Source organism: Phalaenopsis equestris, unplaced genomic scaffold (assembly GCF_001263595.1).
Source record: "Phalaenopsis equestris unplaced genomic scaffold, ASM126359v1 Scaffold000201, whole genome shotgun sequence".
In the NCBI taxonomy this organism is placed as follows: Eukaryota; Viridiplantae; Streptophyta; class Magnoliopsida; order Asparagales; family Orchidaceae; genus Phalaenopsis; species Phalaenopsis equestris.
Window position 1 is genome coordinate 16248 of NW_018164643.1, and position 22336 is coordinate 38583.

The window sequence follows — 22336 nt, forward strand, 5'->3', positions numbered from 1 at the left end:
TATATATATATATATATATATATATATTCTTATATATGTACATAACCAACACTCAAACTTACATATTTACATGCATGCTACTCAAATCTTTAACATTAGATCAAAAGTACCACTATTACTAACTTTTAAAAAAAATTACATATTACCATGCATATTTTAAAAGGACATTGTTAAAAATATAAATATCAAACTTTAGATGTTAGATATTTAAATACATAAGAATTGGGAGGTATGTATGTAAATTTCCCAAAATAAAAATGTTATATTGCCCTATTCATAGCTCTAAAAAACAATGTTGGACGCATCTAGATTTAGGGGTTTCTAATACAAAGCTGTTGTTTTGGACCTTAGAGATGCATGCATATATGCAAAAATAAAATGCAAATTTCAATGATTTTTTTATAATTATTTTGCCATGTTCCAAAAACAAATATTGTATATATATAAAAGAGTTAAAAATTAGACTCTAGCGGCTGGTCCAACCGGTTCAATCATGAGTCAGTGCAATGGCCCTAGTTAGTGTGTAGGATCAATTTTGCATTGAACCGATGCAAATCGGAAAGAGTCGATGGTTCAACCGATGAACCAGGCCTGATTTTATTGAACCTTCCGGTCCATATTTTGAATCATTAATAATCATTAATTTCTAATCTAAAGACTTGAGTTTATTCTATTTAAATAAAATTTTACAATGTATAGCTTTGAATAGATTGAGGGTCAAATCATTTTGGCTATGTTGTTGTGTTTGCTTTTATGATCCGTATTTAAATTCCATCATTTAATTTTTCTATTAATTGTCTAAATTTTGAACCATACATGCATATATATTATGATTGGCCAGATGCTATGATACGAACCCCCAGTCAATCTTATGTACCTAACCACTCGTCTGATCCGCACACCAACGGGATCAAACCCATGACCCCAAGGGACTTAGAACTAATATAGCAGATGCCAACAAAAAAGTCGAGGAACACGACACACACACACACACACACACAGAGATAGATATATATATATAACTTTGAACATCCCTCAATTATACCGCACGGTCAACATTGTTTACTATTTTTAAAGCTTGTTACTGAAAATAAATCTAAAGTCATACAAGGTTTAGTTGTAGTAATTGAAAATAATAATATATGTAACAAACAAAAAATTTTAATGAACGAACTTGACAGTTTATCTAAATCTTTCAGAAAAATATGGGAAGCCAATTGCTCTCAAAATGTCAAAAAATAAAAAAAATAAAAAATAGAAAAAGTGCAATCCCAAAAACCGAATTTATTGCATTTGTGACATTTCCACACCTTTAAAATTAATAAATAATTTATAATGTTTAAATAAATTCTGAAAGATATTCGGCTGAAAAGTAACCAATTCATTGAGTACAAGTAATTGCAGTATAATAGAGCACTACAAGATGAATGTTCCATTCAAAATTGCAAGTTTTGCATGCAGGCCTGTAAGAAAATGGATATTACAAAGCTATAATATGGAGCATCATGATGATAGGAAAATTTTGTAATAATTGCAATGAATATATTATCTAATCTCCAACAATATAAATATTATTTCAACAGAATATGACTGAATGGAGTTAAGTTTATTCAAGTAGGACTTACATTCATTTTATGTATTTTTTTTTTAAAAAAATCTTGACAGGGTGCAATGATGGTGATAAATATGGACAATAAAACTGAGATTTGCAATAAAGGGATATAGATAAGTCATTAAAATTGCTCGTATTTCTTCATAAATCAGTAGAACTTGAGGCTCCAGGTGAAGAAACTGACCGTTGAAAGTTACAGAACCACTGGAAACTCAGGCAAAAACCTTCCGAAACCAGCACAAGTCTGTCTCACTTTCTTTTCTTTAGCGCCCAGCTGGGTCCGTATATTAATAAGTTGGTCCGTCCGAATCGCCTATCAGCTATCTGCATTAAACAAATTGATTATGATGGATTGGATTGATTAATACTGTCATAATCATTAATGAAATAGAAAAGCTTTGTAAACACGGTTGCTGATGTAAAAACTGTTGGAAGATTTATTTACATACCACTCAATTTTCATGTATTTACATATCTGGCACCCAACTTCAATTTTTACATACATGCTACCTTACCTATGCACGAAAAGATATATTTCACCTTTTAAAGGTTAAAGTGGTAATATTCTTTATGTGATATAAAAGAATTGGGTGGTATAGATGTAAAAAGTAAAGTTTAGGTTTTAGAAATGAAAATACAGAGGAATTGGGTGGTATGTCTGTAAATGCCCCAAAACTGTTTTGAAGAATTAAACAACTTTCTTACAACTACCTTATTTTTATGTTCATTCAGAACAAGAAAATTATCAAATGGCGTTGTTTGTTAATGCCTAATATTAGAAATCATGATAAATATTACAACTTTCACCAAAGCTGTGGACACACTGCTAAGAGTATATGTGGGGTGGCTGCAAACTTTCGTAAATGTAGTTGTAAAGCTACTGTGGGGAAAACAACTTTTTGAGAAGCTGTTGTGGGTATTATAAATATTTATTTTTTAAAGCAGTCAGACAATAACTTTCTAACAACTACCTTGGGATCGTAGGACTTTTTTATGTCCCCTTCATTTTTTGTTTTTGGTTCTCTTAGAGACTTTCTAAACAAAAATGAAGGCACGTCAGAGAAACCTATGATCCCAAGAGAGCAAAGAAGCAAAGCCTTTCACCAAACAACCATTTTTCATAATTTGAACCGTCTTGAACTACCACATTTAACAAATTTATTTACACAAAGTAGCTTCCCACCACAGATATTCAAGAAAACAAGATAGCAATAGTCAGACATAATTGCTGTGACGATCTAAAAACAAAGCAGCTAGAAAACCTACCAAACAACCCTAAGTCACTCAGTCAACTCAAAGAGGATAGAAGGACCACATTCCCAAAACTAAGTCCAACAACAATAGCCACGTCTAACCATGAAATAGTTTGTAAGGTGGACTCTTTTTTTTTATTTTGTTTAAACAATGCTACCCAGAAAAATTGAAGATAATCACTTTGCATATATTTATAAATTAATTAATTAGCCAAATTGACTTGATTTCGATTATTCATTTCCTATGCAACCAATACCATTTAGAAAAACCACAACAAAGGATAATCCAACCAAGAAATGGCCATTACCTGCCTGCCCTCATTAGGTTGATGTGCCTTGACTTTTCAATCACTTGATTGCCAAAAACATAAACACAGCTCTTCGACATTATTTGAAAGCATACCATAGCTCAATTGCCATTATAAATTAGAATCACAAAATGTAAAGTTTGGTTACGTTTAGAAGTACATCGTTCTTTTTGCTTTGTACTTTTTCTGGTTTTACTAGAACAAAATATGTTTGATTTTAATTCATGTCTATATACTCTTTTAGTTGACAAAAACAAGCTTACCCATGAATTTTTTGTAAAAAAAACAATAAGTAGAAAGCAGATGCCAATCTATAGACAACCTTAAAATGTTCATTAATATATCATTTTTATTTCAAAACAATAAGTAGAAAGCAGATGCCAATCTATAAACCTTAAAATGTTCATTAATATATCATTTTTATTTATTTTCTTAAATAATTGAACAAGATGATGAGAATATAGGAGATCAGCACCTTTACAAGATGTCCACAAGACTCTTCCATTGAAGTTTTAAGTGGATATTCCACCAGCTAGAAAATGCAGAGAAAGCATATTACTGGTCATCCAATGAAAATTGTATAAATAGTTGGACGTGCTTTAGCTTGAAGATACATTACTTACAATAAAGCAGTCTTCCCCAACAAAGGGAGACTCCGCAAGTTTTTCCATTAAAGTACTATAATTGACTGCAGTATAAGGTGGAGTAACACTAATATAGTCAAATGGTACACCTTTACCTGCAAGAATAAAAAGAATAATCAAAAGAATAAATGAAGAAATTAAGATAAAGTTTCTAAAAAAAAATTCCCTTCTTATCCAAAAAAAAAAAAAAAAAAAAACCAAGCAAATGTAAAATTACGCTTTTCAGCTTACTAGAACTTATATTATTGAACATTTTAACAAAAATGCATACTAAATACCAGTGTAACTATGAGGGTCCATTGGCATCATTTTTATTTTCTATTTTTGTTTTTATTTTTGCTTTTATTTTTAAAAACATGTTTGATTAATATTAACTTTTCTATGTTTTTATTTGTTGTCTTTAAAACAAATCAACTTGTGTTTAAAAACACTCAAAAAACAAGGACCTCAACTAAACATGTTTTAATTTAAATCAAACTATAAACAAAATAAAATTAAAAAAAATGAAAAATAAAAAGTAAAAATGATCCCAATCGGTCCTAAGCAGCCAGGCAGCCATTTTTGCCACATGTCGTGGCATTATCCTAATATATTTGAAGCCACCAATCAATCAACGAAACTATCACTAACACACTCTCCCTTATGCCTCTATTTCTCAAAAGCAAACTTATCAAGGCAAGTAGTATGTAAAGCAGAAAAAACTCAAGGGAGCCAACGATTCGTGTTTAACTGTTATAAAAAACTGATGCATGAAGCAAAATAACCGATGTGATCTGCATGTAAAGCTGTCTATACAAACACAACATAATACATATATTAATTATTTGTTGGTACGATTAAAAAAGGGGCATCAACATACATAGCAACCAATTCCTGTGGATTGTAGATACTTAAACACGAATACATATCTAACACTTAAACTTTAATTTTTACATTCAAACCACCCAAATCTTTCATATCACATCAAAATATCACCACTTTAACCTTTAAAGAGTGAAATACACCTTTTCATGCATAGGTAGGGTGTATGTGAAAATTGAAGTTTAGGTGTTAGATATGTAGATACTTAAGAACCGAGTGGTATGTATTAAATCTTTCTAAAAAAATTACCTAAAGACAATTCAGTGAGCTCTAGGAATTTTTCTACCCGTAGTGTATGAATGACTGAAACATCAAGGAACCCGGTCCATTCTAAATTTGGTCTCAAGACTTTAGAGACAACCCAAGGATCCATCTCAACAAAGTGTGCCTGAAAAAATTAAAAAAAGAAAAAAAAACATGGAAGTTAAAATACTACAAGGCACGTAGCATATTAGAATACTAATTATTTCACATTGAAACCGTCATGCTCAAGTTGAAGAAGCTTCATGGTTAATAAAGCTTGGCCAACGCTAACAAGCCGTATGTTACGCCGGGACCTAACCTAAGAGCAATTTTGTCTTTTATTATTTATTATTGTTAGTATAAATAGACCCTAATAGGTTTAGGGTCAGTATGCATATAATTATTTTCTGTGAATCTTAGGTTTAGAGTTTGGGAGAGATTTCTTACCTCTCTAATTATCGCCTAAGTCTTGAAGTGTAGGTGTTTCTCTTTGTATTTATGTTGTTTTGAATATTAAATAAAAATATTGGCTTAGCCCTAATTTTTATCAAAAATCATGCCAATCTCTAAGTCGAATCATACCAAAGTAGCGTCAGAGCGTTCGACTTGAGAATCAAACGGATAGTGCTTCGATCTAGTTGAAAAGTCAATGAGAGTCGCAATTCGACCCACGACCTAGGAGAAGCAACGGTCAGATCGTTGAATACATGGAAAGTTAACTGGAATGTGACACATAAGAACCACGCATGGAGGGGTCGACGGATGTGCCTATACATCGCGAGTTAAGCTCGTTGGGAAGATGACAATGGGATCGCATCTTCCATCTCCTGCACCTATGAAGACCAATAGACTCGTCGCGTACAGAGACCTGTAACTCCCATCTTTAGCCTCATCCCGCTCTATTTTGAAGATCTCAGCGTACAGAGCCCAAAACTCGCGTGCTTGCTGGGAAGGCAATGACAAATCTTTCGTCTCTTGTGGAGACCGACAAGTTAAGCTTGTTGGGAAGCATTAAGATTCGAGCCAACAATTCCACGAGTTAGGTGGGAACATTGCGGCTTGCCTAATCATAGAAAAATCACAATTCGAGTCAGCTGACTTCGATCGAACTAAGAAAAATAGTCTCGATTCAAACCAAATACGGGATCGTGGCATACACGCTTCGGAAACGGCTGAAAGGAATGACAACCAAAAAATTATATGATTTGGAGAAGAAACTGGAGGAACGGATGAGCCAACTTAAAACTTGGATAGAGGAAAGATTCTCCACTAAAGAAGAAATGTTTTCCTCCATCGACGATAGGTTTTCTTCCATGAAAAACTGATTCGGAAACTTGAAGGAGATGATAAAGAAGTTTATTAAGATGCAATCCAAGACTATGTCGAGGTCTCAATTTGCAAATCCTAACGAAAGGTTGATCTGAGATTCTGTGTCCAGATAGAAAGAAAAAGAGATCGAACGTGAGGAACATGAGGTGAAAAGCATCCACCATCAAGAACTGTCCCCTAGGAGTCCACTAGAGGGTGAATTAAAACTTTATTATGGAGGGAGTTGGGCCAAAACATGGAGAGGTTATGCAAAGGGTTGGGAGGAGCACTTGGAAGGGATAATGCTACCTCCGAATATATGGGATGAATTGAATAGGGTGAAACTAAATGCAAGAATCGGAAGAGGATTCGAGCGGCAAATTGGAAGAAAATTGCAAGACATTTGGAGGCTAGGAATGAGAAACAAATAGTAGAACGGGACGAAGAGAAATTCGGGGCCGGAAAAGATCGCTTCAAAGAATTTCAGCCTAGAACAATAAACATGGTGTGTGGGACCCAAGGGTTAGTTGCTTCCAAACGCGTGTGTACCCTTTGCGGCGACTAAATTTTTAGGCAAAAGGAGATTCAGCGGTAATAAAGGAGGTCGCGATCATAGAGCATTGTGCGAGGTCCTTCTATACCCTAGTCTTGCTAATGAAAAAGATGGATAGAGTTGGTGTTTCTATGTGGATTATCAAGCCGTGAATCAAGAAACAGTACTTCACAATTTTTTCATCCCGTTGATCGATGAGCTATTGGATGAGTTGTTTGGAACTGTGGTGTCCTCCAAGATTGCTTTGAAGATAGAGCAGGCTGAAGGTTGTGTACAAGCCTACATTGTGAACTCCTACAGGTCACTCCAAATTTTTACTACATTGTGAACTCCTACAGGTCACTCCAAATTTTTTATTAAATAGAAATACTGGCCAAATAAAGGCGCCATGTGGAAGCCACCTGACTTGATGCAGTAGCGGCCTACCTTTTTTTTCACCTTGAGAGCAAGGTGTATTTTAGGTGGGGAGAGTATTGTCAGGCCGGTGCATAACCTAAAAGAAATTTTATCTTTTGTGTGCCTATGAGCAATTTACTGTTTTGTTATTTATTATTGTTTGGTATAAATAGACCCTAATAGGTTTAGGGTTAGTATGCATGTGATTATTGTTAGTAAGTATTAAATTTACAGTTTGGGAGAGATTTCTTACTTCTTGACTTGTAAGAATTGGGAGAAATCGTCTGCCTCTCGAATTGCAGGTGTTTATCTTTGTATTTGTGTTGTTTTGAATTATTAAATAAAAATATTTGCTTTGCCCTAATGTATGTGGAAAATCGAGCCAATTTATATGTCAAATAAAATCAAAGTGGTATCAAAGCGTTCAACCCGGGAACTGAACAGATCAGGCCTTTGACCTAGTTGGAAATTTGAAGACATTCGCGATTCAACTCGCGGCCTAGTGGAAGCAATTGTCGGATCCGGACGTAAGATCATGTGGTACATGGAATCATCGAGAATAAAGCTGATTTTTCCACAAGCAGGGTGGGAATATTGCAGCTTTCCATAATCATAAAAAAGTAGCAATTCAAATAAGCTGACTGCGATCGAACCAAGAAAAAGTCTCGATTCAAACCAATTACGAGATTGCAACATACAGGCATAAAAAACGACAAGAAGAAATGACAGCCAAGAAAATATATGATTTGGAGAAGATGGAAGCAACTTAAATCAAGGATAAAAGAAAGGTTCTTCACCATAAAAGGGAGTTTTTCCTCCATAAACAATAAATCATCTTCCATGGAAAACCAATTCGAGAGATTGGAGGAAATGATGAGGAAACTTATTGAGATGCAATCCAAGACCCTATCAGTGGCTCAATTTACAAATCCTAACCAAAGGTTGACTGGAGATTTCATGCTCGAATTACAAGGGAAATCAAATGAGAGGAACATGAAGAGGAAAGCATCCACCATCAGATAAGTATATTTATTTATTTATTTAAATAATGTTCCCACTATATTTCCTATATTCCATGTCATAATAAAGAATCAATTCAATCATGACATTAAATTCTTACATATTGATATTGCTCGTGATTATTTTAATCACATATTATTGTTTTTATTTCAAAAACATTTTCAGCTCAATATTTATTAATCCCACACCTTTAATCCTCTAAACTAGAATTATAAATTGTCAAACACAAACAACCTTCGATAATGTTCGACTCGTTTTAGCTCAAAAAAAGAAAATTATATGTATTATTTATATAATATTATATTAGTTATATTTATATATAAGTTTAAATCACCAAAGCTAGTGTGATCCTGTGATTCTGCGTCTTTTATTGCATAGGAATAATCCATGTTCGTATCCAATGCCCTACATCCTTTCTAATTAATTTAAACGAGCCAATTTCGATCCAAATAAAAATAAGAATATGTAAATCGAGTCAAATACAAACACAATGTTTACAAGCAATTTCAAATACGGGCCAGTTTCGAACATAATTAATTTCAAATGAGCAAAACCAAAGCCAAGCCTGAGCTCGCTCAAGCTCAACTCGTTTACAACCCTACTAATGCCACTTCTGTTAATTTTTCTAACCGTCTCCCAGCCCATCTCATTTGTGGCGCCATTTCCCCATCTCCAAAGTCTGTCAAGCTTTACTCCTTCGCAAATCTCCTGTATGATTTGTCATGAATCCTCTTGCATAGTTGCATTGACCTCTCACAGCTCACTCATCATACATACCCTTTTCGTTCATAATTCAACCTCCTATATTTTTTGCAGATCTAATCCCAAATAATTTTCGTTTCTTTAAGGGAGTCGGCATTCTTTGTTGCTTCCTGTTTAAAATATGTTAATATGCAGGCATCTTCCATTATGAATAGGCTAATCCACATGTGTTTTACATGCCCTTCATTATCACTCAACAAATATATAAATGTTAATAACATGAAGTCAAGCAGATAAAGTTGTGGTTTAAACAAAACCAAATTTAATCATTCCATAGAGAGAAGACTCAATGAGTACAATAATCAGGCAACTAAAAATAACTCAATTCTAAATAATTTCTGGAAGAATTACAAACCAATTCGCATAGAACCCATTAACTAGCCATAACATTATGCAAGTTAATCACAACACCCTCATCAGGCAATTTCACAATGTACCATTTAGCCTAGAAAGGAACCTAGAAGAAAGTACTACTAAGGTCCCAAATAAATCACCGCAGACAATATAAAACTAGACACCTCATAAAATAGACGTTTATATTTTTTATTTATATCATAAAGGAAAATGGTTCAAAAGAAGGCAGCATCACATAAGCATTATTTTAACAGCATTACGATCCAAAAAATTGTAGTGCATACCTCTAAGCATCCTCGACTTATTGCTTCAATTCCAACAGATCCGGTACCACTATACAAGTCTAGCCATCGACCTGGTCTTAAAGAAGCAGGACAGCCACCAGCTACCTATTTGGAATTAAAATCCTATCATAAGCTTCCAAAACAAAAAAAATTATGGCCTATGTGATAATTTTCTAGATCTCATCAAACGCCAATTTGATTGGAGGAAAATGGGTGTAAAATAAAAGCAATGAGGACAGAATGGAAATAGAAAAAAAAAAGTAAATTATCACAAGCATACAAATTTTGTGGCATTGTCCAACTGCTGGAAAACTAAATTATCACAAGCTAATAAACCTACATGTCGAATAAATTACTCAAATTTGCATTGCCGTACTAATAAGAAAACAAGCATGACATTCCATAGATTGTAAACAAAAGATGAATGTTGAAAGCTGCAAAATATACCTGCAAGATGTCAAAAGCGGCTCCCCTTACAACCTCCATCATGGGACGTACATCCATTCCTTTAGGTGAAAGTAATTTTTTCCGCCGAGCTTTTCCACCAAGCACCTGCTCCAATACAACTTGACCTTTAAGCCTAAAAATTAAAAACATCAATAACATCAATAAATAAATAAACTGCAACATTTTGTTGATAAACAACTACAAATTTATGGTAATTTTTTGCTTTTGGGAAAGCATATAAGGTAGGCCTGTTTTATTCACTCTTAAGATTTAGATTTACTTAAAAGTAAAGATATCTGATAGATTATTTACACAAATTTTGTGAGTCTCTCTTGTCATCTTATAAGAAAATTATGAGCACCCAGATTAAATTTTGTGAGTCTCTCGTCATCTTATAAGAAAATTATGAGCACCCAGATTAAAGCTTTAGAGGAAAATTGTGAGCACGCTTATTGAGGCTTTAGATGGAAATCAAAAGCATGCAACTTGAAGGCTTCGGCCGCTTGATCAATCTTATAATAGCCTTTAGATTGTAATCCGTGTTGTTGTTTCATTACATCTTTTAATTATTTCCTTTAAATAGGTCTTGCTAAAGACTATAAATTACCTTATTTTGTTTTATACAAGACACTCATTTTTCCCTGCTTTGATTTTATGTTTGTGAAAGCTCTCCAATTGTAATTTCTGATTTGATATAGTGAATTTTCTTCCTCTGTTCGTGGTTTTTGCCATCTTGGGGTTTCCACGTAAAATTTGTGTATTTTTCTTTTGCTTATTTTATTATTTGTTGCATTGCATTGATTCAATATCAAGTTATAACAAGTGGTATCAAAATTGTGTTTTAATCTCGACGATGGCAATAGTTTAGTACGACATTCATCTATTTATGAATAATTAAATAAATGTGTGGCTATGTTTAAGGATACTATCAATGAATAGTTTTATTGATATCAAGACTTCAACAATGGTAATTTCAAATTTAAAGAAAAAGTTTGCAAAACAAGTAAAGAAGAAGATCGACCAAAAAGTTTGTAAGATAAATGTAAACCTTATTTTTTTTATTATTGGAATTAATGATGTAATTAATTAAATTAATTAATGTTATTAAACTATTTAAATTGGTAGGTGTGAAAACTTTTGATATACCTTTGGGATTTGAGGAACATAAAGAAGCCTAAAGCTAAAAGATGTTAGCATTTCAATACCTTCTTTGTGAATTTAAATAATAATTTTTTTAGGATGTAATTCTTAGTTATAAGCACATTTAATTGGTTTAGGTACTAAGAAACGAAGTGAAGGGTAAAATTACTCGGGGTCTTCAAAGGCAAGGTGAGTAATTATTTTCTATATGTATTAATTTAAAAATTTATTAAAAAAAGAATTCCTTTAATACTTTATACAATTATTTTATGTTTGTATACATGTTGTAGCTTAAGAATAAAAGAAAATGAAAGAGGAAAGAAAAGAAGAATGCTTAATGTTTTCAAAATGAAATAATACAAATGAAAGGAAATAAAAGTTAAAGGTTTAAGTCATACAGGATTACCCCTAGATGATACAGACAGAGGAAACAATGTATTTGTATACGTTAAAGAAAATGGTAAAGATGCATTTTCATATGCAAATTTGAGAGTACCTTCTGGTACATTTTTTAGAGTGTCTTTGGACACATTTTGAGAATGCCTTTGGGCACATTTTTTAGGATACGTTCGGGTATAACGGTAATCTTATTGCGACTTTTAAAAATGTTAAAAACGTTAATTACTTGAAGTGAAATAAGAATGACTAAAGTTAAAATTTTAATGAAATTTACAGCATTTTCCTTTTGGTCATTCATGCATAGCATAACATAGCATATAAATTTTAATGCATAGTAGATTACATTACTCACTAAGTTATACTTACAGTTGCAGTTAATGTTTTCTTATAGGAGAAAAAAACTTTAAGGGATATGTCCGACAGAAGTGATTTTGTTTATCAGAGGATGATTACTATTGCTAAAGTATATTTCTTATAAGAATAGTTTCTCTTTACTGTTTCTTTCAGACATTGATATACTGTTCAATATTGGCTTGAGATGTTATTTTTGTATATTATTGTTTCTCAATGTTTTAAAAATTATTGGACTTTGTGGATTAACGACTCTTTTATATATATTAGAAGTTTTAAAAAATGTGCATAGTTAGATGTTAACACTGTCCGACAATTATTTCCGTCTTAGTCAATTTTAAGCACCGAGTCAGATCGTGACACAAAGAATTGAAAAGAAAGATTTGTATGGCTTAGATAGCTAGAAATTTTGAGCCTAATGCACCATAAAACAAAAAGTGAAAAATCAAGTTTAATTAGGTTTTATCCAAAAGACATGTTTGAGGATGTCCTTGGAGCAATCATTAGGTTATCGCCATTGTGATATGAGGTCACAAGTTTTATCATCACCAAAATTCTTATCCAAACTATTTTGGTTTGGCTTTACGAATCCAAATTCTCCATTATTTTTTGTTGAGTTATTTTTGGGTGCTAAAGAAGTTTTTCACAAATTTTAACACATTTTTTTTCACGCTTTCTGTTCATGTTAACCTTAGTTTTTTCTTCCTTGCCCTTACGGCATTTACTCATAAACACATCTTATTAAGCATCTTCTACCTAAAAATAGCTCTAAATATCACATAAAAACAAAGAGTCGTGTCTTATGTAAACTGCCAAATGTGTTTATCGTTCACATAATGCACTTTCCCGCCCTTATTTCCTCCTTTTTCATGTCTTTGTTCTCTCCTCAGAGCATTCAATCCAATGACATTTGAAAATGCAAAACAAGCTAAGTAAAGTGGAGCGCATAATACGTCAGGACTTCGAACGTAGAGGTACGTTCGGATTCTAATAGTAGCTATGTTATTGGAATAACCCGCAATGTTACAAGAATATTACATCAGTGTTATTTGTAAAAAAATGAAGTGTTATTCGAGTAATATGTGGTGTTATTCGATTACTTTGAGGTGTTATTGAAATATTCACCGACGCTACTTGATTTGGGGTTATGTTATTCGACATATTCCCCGTGTTATTTCAATTTTCACAATGTTATTATTGGAATAACACAACCTCAAATCAAGTAACGCGGGGAAATATTCTGATAACACTTCATTTTCCACAAATAACACTGGTGGAATATTCAACAAGGACTGTTTCAATTCCGAGTCATGACTTAATATTTTTTCAGTAAAGTGAAAGCAAAATCTCACCCAACAAAGACTAAAACTAAAGAAGTAAACAGAAGAGAGAGAGAGAAAAAAAAAACCTGAAGTAATTTATGAGTGGTGCGAGGCGAGACCTCCGACGACTTTCCCCTCCCCTCATCCGTTCCCCTCCTCCCATACTGAAATCATCACCAGTCTATTCATCAATCTTTCTCAACAGAGAAAAAAGGGAACTAAAATCAACACAAATCGATCAAAACATGGAATCCGAACCCTTGGATCCGGTTGCGAGATGAAATCATTGGGGTCAAGTCCGTACTTCTCAAGCGTCAACTTCTTCTCCTCGCTGGCGGGAGACCTCTTAGAATCTGAGAAAATGTCAGACCGGATTACGTAGACCGGATAACGTAGAAAAAGCGGAGGGATTGAGTGAACTCACTGATTCTGCTAGAGGAGACTACGACAAGAGAGGCTCGGCATCTAGTAGAAGAGAAGGGAAATGAAGGAAGCACAATGTTGGTTGGTGATTTGAAAGAATGAAGGCCGAGACGAAGAGGGAGCCTATGAAGCGGAGGATCGACGGAAGCAGAAGCCATTAGCGCCCGTGCCTCAATCCTCGCGTTCGGTAAAGCCGGAGCAGCTTATGGTGCTCGGATGAGGCCTCACTAACAAAAATTTGATTTACCTGAAGGTTCTGAGTTTATTGGGGCTGTTTTACACCCTCTAATCTCTTTATAACTTAGATATATATGAAAATAGAAATACAAAATTTACTGGAAGCTATAGGTATAACGTGGATATAACTTCTCAATACCCTCTGAATAACATCTCTGATATACGCAACGTTGTGTGCGTCTTATATATACAAATTTTTCTCCATTTTCCATATGGGCATTTACATATATTGTACGTATACCACCCAATTCTTTTGTATTTATATACACCTTAACTTTATTTTTTATTTTTTATTTTTATATTTATACCGCATCACTTAAAAATATTATTATTTTAATTTTAAAGATGAAAAATATATCTTTCATACAAAAATAAAAAATCAATTATTTTTTTCTTACTTTTATATTTTAATTTATTTTTTAATATAAGAAAGAATGATTTAAAATGCATACCACTAAATTTTTATTATTTGACGTGTTAAATATGATGAGGTGTTTGGTTGCAGGAAGATTCAAGCCAAGTAAGATTTAATAAATCATATGAATCCATATTTATCAAATCTATATGTAAATCCAGAAAAATATTTGGTATAATTTAAGTTAAAAGTAGTTAAGTTTGTTTTCAATGTGGTGGTCACATCTCTTCTTCATGTGCGACGACACCGTTCTACTTAAATCTATTAAATCCATGTATCGATCGGTTTTAAGAAAATTAGAGATTTACTTTTTGATAGAGAAGAAAATGGATTTAGGGGAACATGAGATTTAACTCCTCGATTTTACTCGTTTGGCTAGATTTATGTTAAATCCAACATAAATCCTTTTAAAAATGTGCTACCAAACACACCTTAAAAGTATAATTTACTTATCTAACGACTAAAAACTTATAACCTATCAACGATAGCTGTCGTAGCCCCGCTATCGTTTCATCATAACCACATAATTGCCTCTTTGTATTAGAGAAAATCCCGCATAAAAGTTCTCTCCTCTCTTACACACAAGTTCTCTCTTAGGCTTTGTTTGAAAAGACTTTGAACCTCCGTTGTGTTGCAATAAAAGCAGCTTGCGAAAATTTTCGTTTGATTGAGCAGTGTGTGGGGGGTATTTGCAAGAACGATAATTTTTTGTCTTTTTGGACCACAGAGGATCTTCTCCGTTCCATCAACACGCCTTTCAAAAGAACTTCATGGAACGACAATACTGGAGCCTCTTGTCAAGCGAAAACCGTTTGTTTTCCTACATTTTGCGCCAAAGGGTAGTCGGTGCAAAGCTTATGTCTAATTTGAGCTTTTTTGAGCTATCAAACTATGGAGCCAAGAAAGTACAAAGCTTGTGTCCATTTCTATGATGAACATTTTATTTTCAATTCAGCTTTTTAGGTTTTATAAAGGGCGAATTTATTGTAACTTTAATTTTGATGTTTTTTAGATATTGATATGTTTAGTCATCATGTGCTCCTAGAAGAGATTGAATTATTTGATATTGTAGCAATTTCTTTCCTTCAAGTGTCACTAATTCAGAAAACAAAATTGACCACAAAGAGCCCCTATAATACTCTCAAGTAAGAAGTAACACCAACTGGTTTGATTGCCTAGCTATGCTTTGGGATTTGTTTAGGATTAGTGTCCTTCGAGCTATCATCCAAACACTTTTAGGTTTCGTTTGTAGCAACTTCATCTTTCAACAAAGTTCTTTTAAAAAGACGACTTGGCAGAACAGATAGAATCCTCCGTAGTCCAAAACAGCAAAAAACTATCATTTTTGCGAACAACTTCGAGAGATGCTCGACAGACGCTGCTTCACCCTAAAGAAAAATAAAAAAATGTCGCAAGGATTAACAAATACCGCACAATCCTTGTGTATTTTCATGTCTAGCATGTACACTTTCATATTATCATGCACCCAACTCAAATCTTCAACAACACAACAAATATACCACCATCAACACCTTCTAGAAAGTAAAATACACATTTTCATATGTGCAAATATCAGTGTTAGATATGTAAATACATAAGAATAGTGTAGTGTGGTATGTATGAAAATTTCCCAAAATCAAAACATTGCCCTCCTCCAACAATGAGCAGGAACTCAAAATCAGTTCAGAAAAAAACCTGCTCAGAATACTCTTTACTGATTCAACCAGGGGATATATTATGAGATAATTGTATCTTCAAGATTAGCAGACATTACAACTCCTCCGGCAGAAGCCTTGGGAGTGTTGGGAGCCCACCATATAAAGTGGATTCTTATTGCATTCCCCCAGCTCAGCCCACTTGGAGCAGAGCTCATTATGGTCAGCACATTCTCCATTGAGGCTTATTGGTCTCTCAGGTTTCTCAAAAGATCTCACATGAATCCATTTTGTTGCAGACCACTTCTCACCCTCGATGACCGGGCAGCTTCCGTGCAGGCTTTCGGGATCCGTCGTCGCGTCGAGGTGAAGGCTGAAGAAGAGTAGGGCGTCGCCCTTCATGGGTTTAACTGCAGAGCATTTGAAGTATGAGATAATGGTTCGAAATTAAAAAAGACATTTTAAATTGGGGGTATTTATATGCATATCACGCAATTCTTATGAATTTTGAATATATAATAGATAAGCTTTACTTTTTTTACATTTAAACAACTCGCATGTTTCATATCATGTAAAAATTACCATTATTTTAACTTTTTCAAAAGTGAAATATGCCTTTCATGCATATAGATAATGTGGCATATATGTAAAAATTGAAGGTAAGAATTGAATGATATGCACGTAAATCTTCCTTGAAATTTTTTTTAAGGAAATTAATCCATAATTTTTATTTTCGCGTTTATTTAAATGCGGTCTTCTTTTAAGCATTTGTCTTATAATTTTAAATGTTTTGTAATGCCATGGATATGGTGATACAATTTTTTGGGAAATTTACATAGGTAGAACACAATTCTTATGTATTTATATATCTCGCACCAAAATTTTCATATTTACTTACAAAACACTTTGATGCATTAAACCTGACAATGAAAAAGTGTATTTCACTTTTAAAAAGTGATGACATTGTCATTGATGTGATATTAAAAATTTGAGTGGTATGTGTGCTAAAATGAAAGTTAAGGCGTGAAATATGTAAATACATTTGCAATCCATGAAAATGGCCCTAACTACTTTTTCTTTCATTAATAAAAGATTAAACCAAATGAGAACTAATTAGTTGATTGTAGACCTGCATAACCATTTTTGGCGCAGTTGGACCAGGTGTCGTCCTTCACTTGAGTCAATTTTTCCTGCAAAATGAATGAAAAAGGCAAATAGTAAGAGAAATAATCATAATTTTGTGAGGAAAAAGTGATCATTTAATATTCACCTTTGAGTTAGGGAAAATAGTTTCCCCGCCCTTGACGACGTTAGATAGGTACATAAGAACGGTGGCGATTCGATGGCCCCCGAGAGCTTGGTTGCTTTTGTCATGAAAATAATCATAATGCGGTTCATATTTCTCACCATTTTCATAGTGTAGTATCTGAATCGACTCACCGTTTTCTGATAATAGATAATATTTTGTTAACGAGGTGTGTGTATAGAGAGGAAAGCAACTGAGAAATGAAAAATAAAGGTGAAGTTGCCTTCAGGGAGGAAGGTCCAAGCAGCAATCCTTCTCTCAATTCGTCCAACTATTTCATCCTGGAAGATGAAATGCGCAAATAAATCAGACTAAAACCATCTGCTAAGCTGAGAAACTTTATGTGAAAATGGTCGGACTAATGCAGCAGGGGAAAAGGATAATTTTGCATAGCTCTAACTCAGGCATGTTTGTTTCCTTGAAAGAGTGCTGCTACAACATGAACCACAGATCATGCACCGTGCAATCTATCACATAGAGATGTGTACCACCACCAATCCCTGACATTTAATGTTTGGCTACGACAAATGCAGTTCCACATCAAATATACATTTATACTTGGCTACGACAAATGCAGTTCCTAAATAGAAATCCATGAATCATCACCTGTATATCTCTCTTTCCAGTTTCCACTTTATAAGGTATATTTGGTCACCAACACCAATAGCGGCCATGCTTTAATCTTTTATAAAGTTTTGAGAATAAAATTAGTATGAGAATCTAAGAATTATACAAGTGTTGGAAGTGATATCAAAAGAGGTAGAAAGAGAGAAGATTCCAACATATTGATTGATGATGGTCCATAATAAAAAATCAAACCAAAATATTAAAAAACTAAATTAATAATAGAAATTTTATGATTTTCAACTTAAAACCATTTTTCCCAATTTGCTTGACTTGATCTGGTCATGTTTTTCTGATACTGACCTAAAGAATTTCTATAGAAAACCTTTCCTGTTTAAGAATAATTATTAACTTGATATTGAGCATGTAATTTAGTCTTCTGTAATCCTGAACATCACCGTCCTTGAGAGGCACTAATCAAATCTGCTTCATGTGTTATTTGTGCATTAGTACGTCATGATAGGTCATCCAATGCATGATCACTACAATTCATCATCATTGTCGAAAATTTAATTTTGTAACTTGCGTTAGGTTTTCTATCATTTTTTATGATTTATCAATAAGTAGGACATTAATTTATTGATTTTTTTATGTGATTTTGTGCTCTTTAAGTTTTGCTCGTTAAATTTTTGTCCCTCGTAATTTTTTTTGGGAAAATTACATACATAGCACCCAATTCTAATGGATTTACCTGCCTCACACCTAAACTTTCATTTTAACACACATAGCACTTTACATATGGATGAAAAGATGGATTTGACTATTAAAAGGTGATAATAAGTGCTGCTTTTCATATGATGTTTGCAATTATGAAAGTTTAAATGTGAGATAGGTAAATATGAAAGTTTTGGGTGTTATGTATGTAAAAACCCTAAAATCTTGTATGTAAAAAGCCCTAAAATCTTTTTATCAAGTTTTAATTTTGCCAAACGACTGCAAAAACATTTCCTGTTCATTGAGATGGTTCAAGGGAACTCATCTAAATCTAAATCTGGGTTGATTTGGCATGTGTCATGCGGTTTAGAAGATATAGGCAACTGTTAGAACAAAACCATATGTGAAATTTTTGCCCACATAAAATTTTTTTATCAATGTTTCATTTCACAAAACACAACTGTACAAGTGTCCTAGTCATCGAGAATGTTCATAAGGGTCCCTCTACATCCAAAGTTGGCTTTATTTGGAGTGTGTCGTTATTCGTTAAGTTTCATCCAGACAGGCCCATCTACATCCATGGGCATAGTAGATGAAGCGACAATGCATAGAAAACCTATGAGACTATGTTTTATAAAGGTGGTGGAGGCGAATATAAAAACAACAATTAGAAAGTCAAGCCAGAGAATTCATAGTTGAGAATTCATGAGCAAAGGTAGCCATGAGGAAGATTTGGGAACCACAACCAGTAGTGTATGAGAAGAAGCCTCACATCACTATTTTTCTCACAAAACCAAAACAAATAATCCTAAAACCAAACCATGCTTGTCCTTTTGATAGCCAACTCAACATGCTTAGAGTTTTCAACACATAAACATGAAAATCAAATCCATATTGATTGAGATTTAACATAGATTCTTTGGCTATGATAATAAATAGTCATTTACCACAAGTCCTTTTTCAAAACACTTTACCATAATTGTTGAAGTAGAAGCACAGTAAGCACTATTCTTTATGAGTACAGCTTGTCTGTTCTGGATAAAAAATAGTTTGAGAATTAGAAGAAACTATAGTTTTAATATACCAAAAGCTCATAATAAATACCCCAAACCGAACAATAATTGACTCAAAAAATGCATACTTAAATGTTCTCCTATATCGTACACAGATGTAGCAGATGACATTGGTACCACAATAGCATCTCATTAAATTTATGAAGATACTTTGCTCAAAACTAATGTCACTTGGCCCATGCCCAAAATCACTTCCACAAAACGAATGATGACCTCAACACAGACACAAAGAAAAGGAAGAAGGGAAGTTGAGCTGGATACAATTCAAACCATGTGGGGAAACGAACACATAAAGGATATGATAATCTTTAAGGATGAATTTAAAATGGAACATATTCATGTTTATAAATGCACCTTATATAAAATACAGCATGATTACAAGGATGATCTTAACATGTTATTGAAAGAAAAAACCAACAAGTTCCAGAGCAAAACAATGGAAACAATGACTAAATAATAGAACAGATATAAGAAGTTATATACAAGATGAAGCCTCTCCATAGTACTAACCATTAAATTTTCTATTCTAGTTACCGTTTGTAGAGTGAATTTATCGGTATGGAAATTAAATACATTTCAAGGGCATGGGCATTTACATAATAACAAACAATTCTTATGTATTTACAAATATAACACCAAAACTTTCATATTTACAGGTATAGCACTCCAATATTTAAAATCATATAAAAAATACCACTGCTAGTTATTTCTTAAAAGTGAATACGCCTTTTTATGCATAGGTTTATGACAACAAACTGTTATAAATGTAAATATGAAAATTTAGATATTAGATATGTAAATACAATATACTTGACTGGTGTGTATGTAAATTTCCCTACCTTTTACTAAGAGTAAGATAAGCACACCATCTTCAAAGGTAACTTTTCTCACGCTAGGTGAGTATAAGCAAAATGTGGACGATTTGTCTAAACAAACAAATTCCAAACTATGAAATAAAGATAGAAAGAAAATGCATCAAACAAAACAAGATCAAATCCCCCAAAATGGGATCCCACATAGTTTACATTCCACACGCTCACCGGACATTGGCAGCATTTTCTCAAAAAGAATCTTGGATAACGATTTTCAATATTACTTCAAATTCAGTTCCTTTTTCGTTTCTTGTGCAGAGTACGAAAATATCATCATTACCACCTGTTTCTATAGAATTCATCCACATAAACAGGCAGAAACTAGTCTCTTTAGCAACCCAATAGACTAAATCATCATCACGAGTCTCAGGTTCATGAATAAATTGCTAAAAGCATGAACATCAAACAAGAAGATACAACTAAATAGGAATCTTTAGAGCACAAATGAAATCAAAAAAGAATTTCAATATCATAGGTAATATGATATAGAGAAACATATGTTCCATCGTAGCATAAGCATGCCACAGGGCAATCCTAGATCCAATTCATTGAAAACGAATAAGCAAATCAAAATTAGATGAGCAAAAAACAAAAGCAATTTCTGAAGAAACAAAAAATACATCAAAAAATATAAAACAATACGTTGTAAAAAAGAAAGGAAAATCATTTACCTGATTTTTTCCAAGAAACATACCGGAGCTCGTCCGCACCTCACTCTTGATGCTCTTTCCTGAATCATTATCCGCAACCATGGATTTTTCAAGTTTATCCTTTGCCTGCACCGCAAAAATCAATTTAATTCACAAAACCCACACATGCACCCCCAACCCAAAACATTAGCCAAAGAAGAAAATCTTCTTCTCACCAGAACAATCAGGTGTTCGCATTCTTCGTCCGACAGGAATCCCTTATACAAGAACGCCCTGAAGACGCCCCAGTAAACACAAATCAGAAACACAAGGAGTGTAAGAGGGAGACACCATCGAAGATGGTGAACCTGTTACCTTGGGTTCCAAGAGAGTTGGATGACTTTTGTCGGATCAAAAATCTCCGGATCAGCTCGGACAACAAATACACAGCCGATCGCTGACACGAAGAGTAGGGTAGAGAGAATTTGGCCGAAAACCATCGCCGTGAAGGGCGATAGGGTTTGCGAGTCGAGAGAGAGGAAGAGGTGACTTGCGATGATGGACGAAAAGTAGTTTCTTAAGCTCTTCAGATCTGTAACTCCATTTTTCTCAACAGGAATAAGATTTCGACGAAAAAGGTAATGGAAAACGGTGAGATTTGCAGCAGTCCGAGTGCAGCACTGGAACGAACGAACCGCATGTTGAAAATTGGAATTCCGCTGACGACTTTTGTAACCGAAAGGAAGTGGCGCTTTAACGAAAACTCCTGTACAAATTTTTATTTGCAAACCACCTTTTTATGAGGTTTGTTAAGAAATTTTTTAAAAAAGATAGCTTTTTTTGAAAAGAAAAAATTTGAGAGTCAAACCTAGCTTTTTGGAGAAGAAAATAGTGAGATATAACATTAAAACTAAGATTAAAACTCACTCAAAAAGAAAATAAAGAACACAATCAAACAAACTAACTACAACATCAACCACCAACAACAACACAATCAACATCAACATCAACATCAACATCAAAACCCACAGATCTTAATGCCTTCAAAAAACAAATAAGAGAGATGCACAAAAATCAGAGACATAAACTAACAAAATCCAAGAACTACAAAAACAATTGGAAAGACAATGAAACTAAACCACAAAAAAACCAATGAAATAGACCATATAAAACCACCAATAAAAGTAAAGG

General features: G+C 33.6%; 2 protein-coding genes across 5 annotated transcripts in view; both read right to left on the reverse strand.

Annotated features, from left to right (window-relative positions):
- The window catches only part of LOC110022633 (putative rRNA methyltransferase YlbH), a 20433-nt gene extending 6493 nt beyond the window's left edge, over positions 1–13940 (reverse strand). For 2 of the 4 annotated variants that reach the window (XR_002293797.1, XR_002293798.1), the window contains exons 1-9: positions 13682–13940; positions 13516–13610; positions 13344–13421; positions 10046–10150; positions 9599–9703; positions 4928–5066; positions 3797–3912; positions 3649–3705; positions 1797–1936 (exon numbers count right to left, since the gene is read on the reverse strand). Coding sequence is in view for 1 of the 4 variants with exons in the window: in XM_020721679.1 (XP_020577338.1) it covers positions 1862–1936; positions 3649–3705; positions 3797–3912; positions 4928–5066; positions 9599–9703; positions 10046–10150; positions 13344–13421; positions 13516–13610; positions 13682–13838 (927 nt within the window). In the remaining 3 variants the exon portion in view is untranslated. Of the gene's footprint in view, positions 1–1358; positions 1464–1595; positions 1937–3648; positions 3706–3796; positions 3913–4927; positions 5067–9598; positions 9704–10045; positions 10151–13343; positions 13422–13515; positions 13611–13681 lie in introns of those variants that run through there. The other 2 variants (XR_002293799.1, XM_020721679.1) reach the window with 2 other exon arrangements.
- Positions 13941–15731: 1791 nt separating this feature from the next.
- On the reverse strand, positions 15732–21871 carry LOC110022637 (probable prolyl 4-hydroxylase 6). The gene is made up of 7 exons (XM_020721686.1): positions 21521–21871; positions 21382–21439; positions 21188–21292; positions 17517–17574; positions 17258–17433; positions 17117–17177; positions 15732–16397 (listed from the first exon to the last, which is right to left on the reverse strand). Exons 1-7 carry the CDS (start codon positions 21643–21645, stop codon positions 16093–16095), a joined length of 888 nt encoding a protein of 295 aa, XP_020577345.1. The 5' UTR covers positions 21646–21871; the 3' UTR covers positions 15732–16092.
- Positions 21872–22336: the final 465 nt, after the last annotated feature.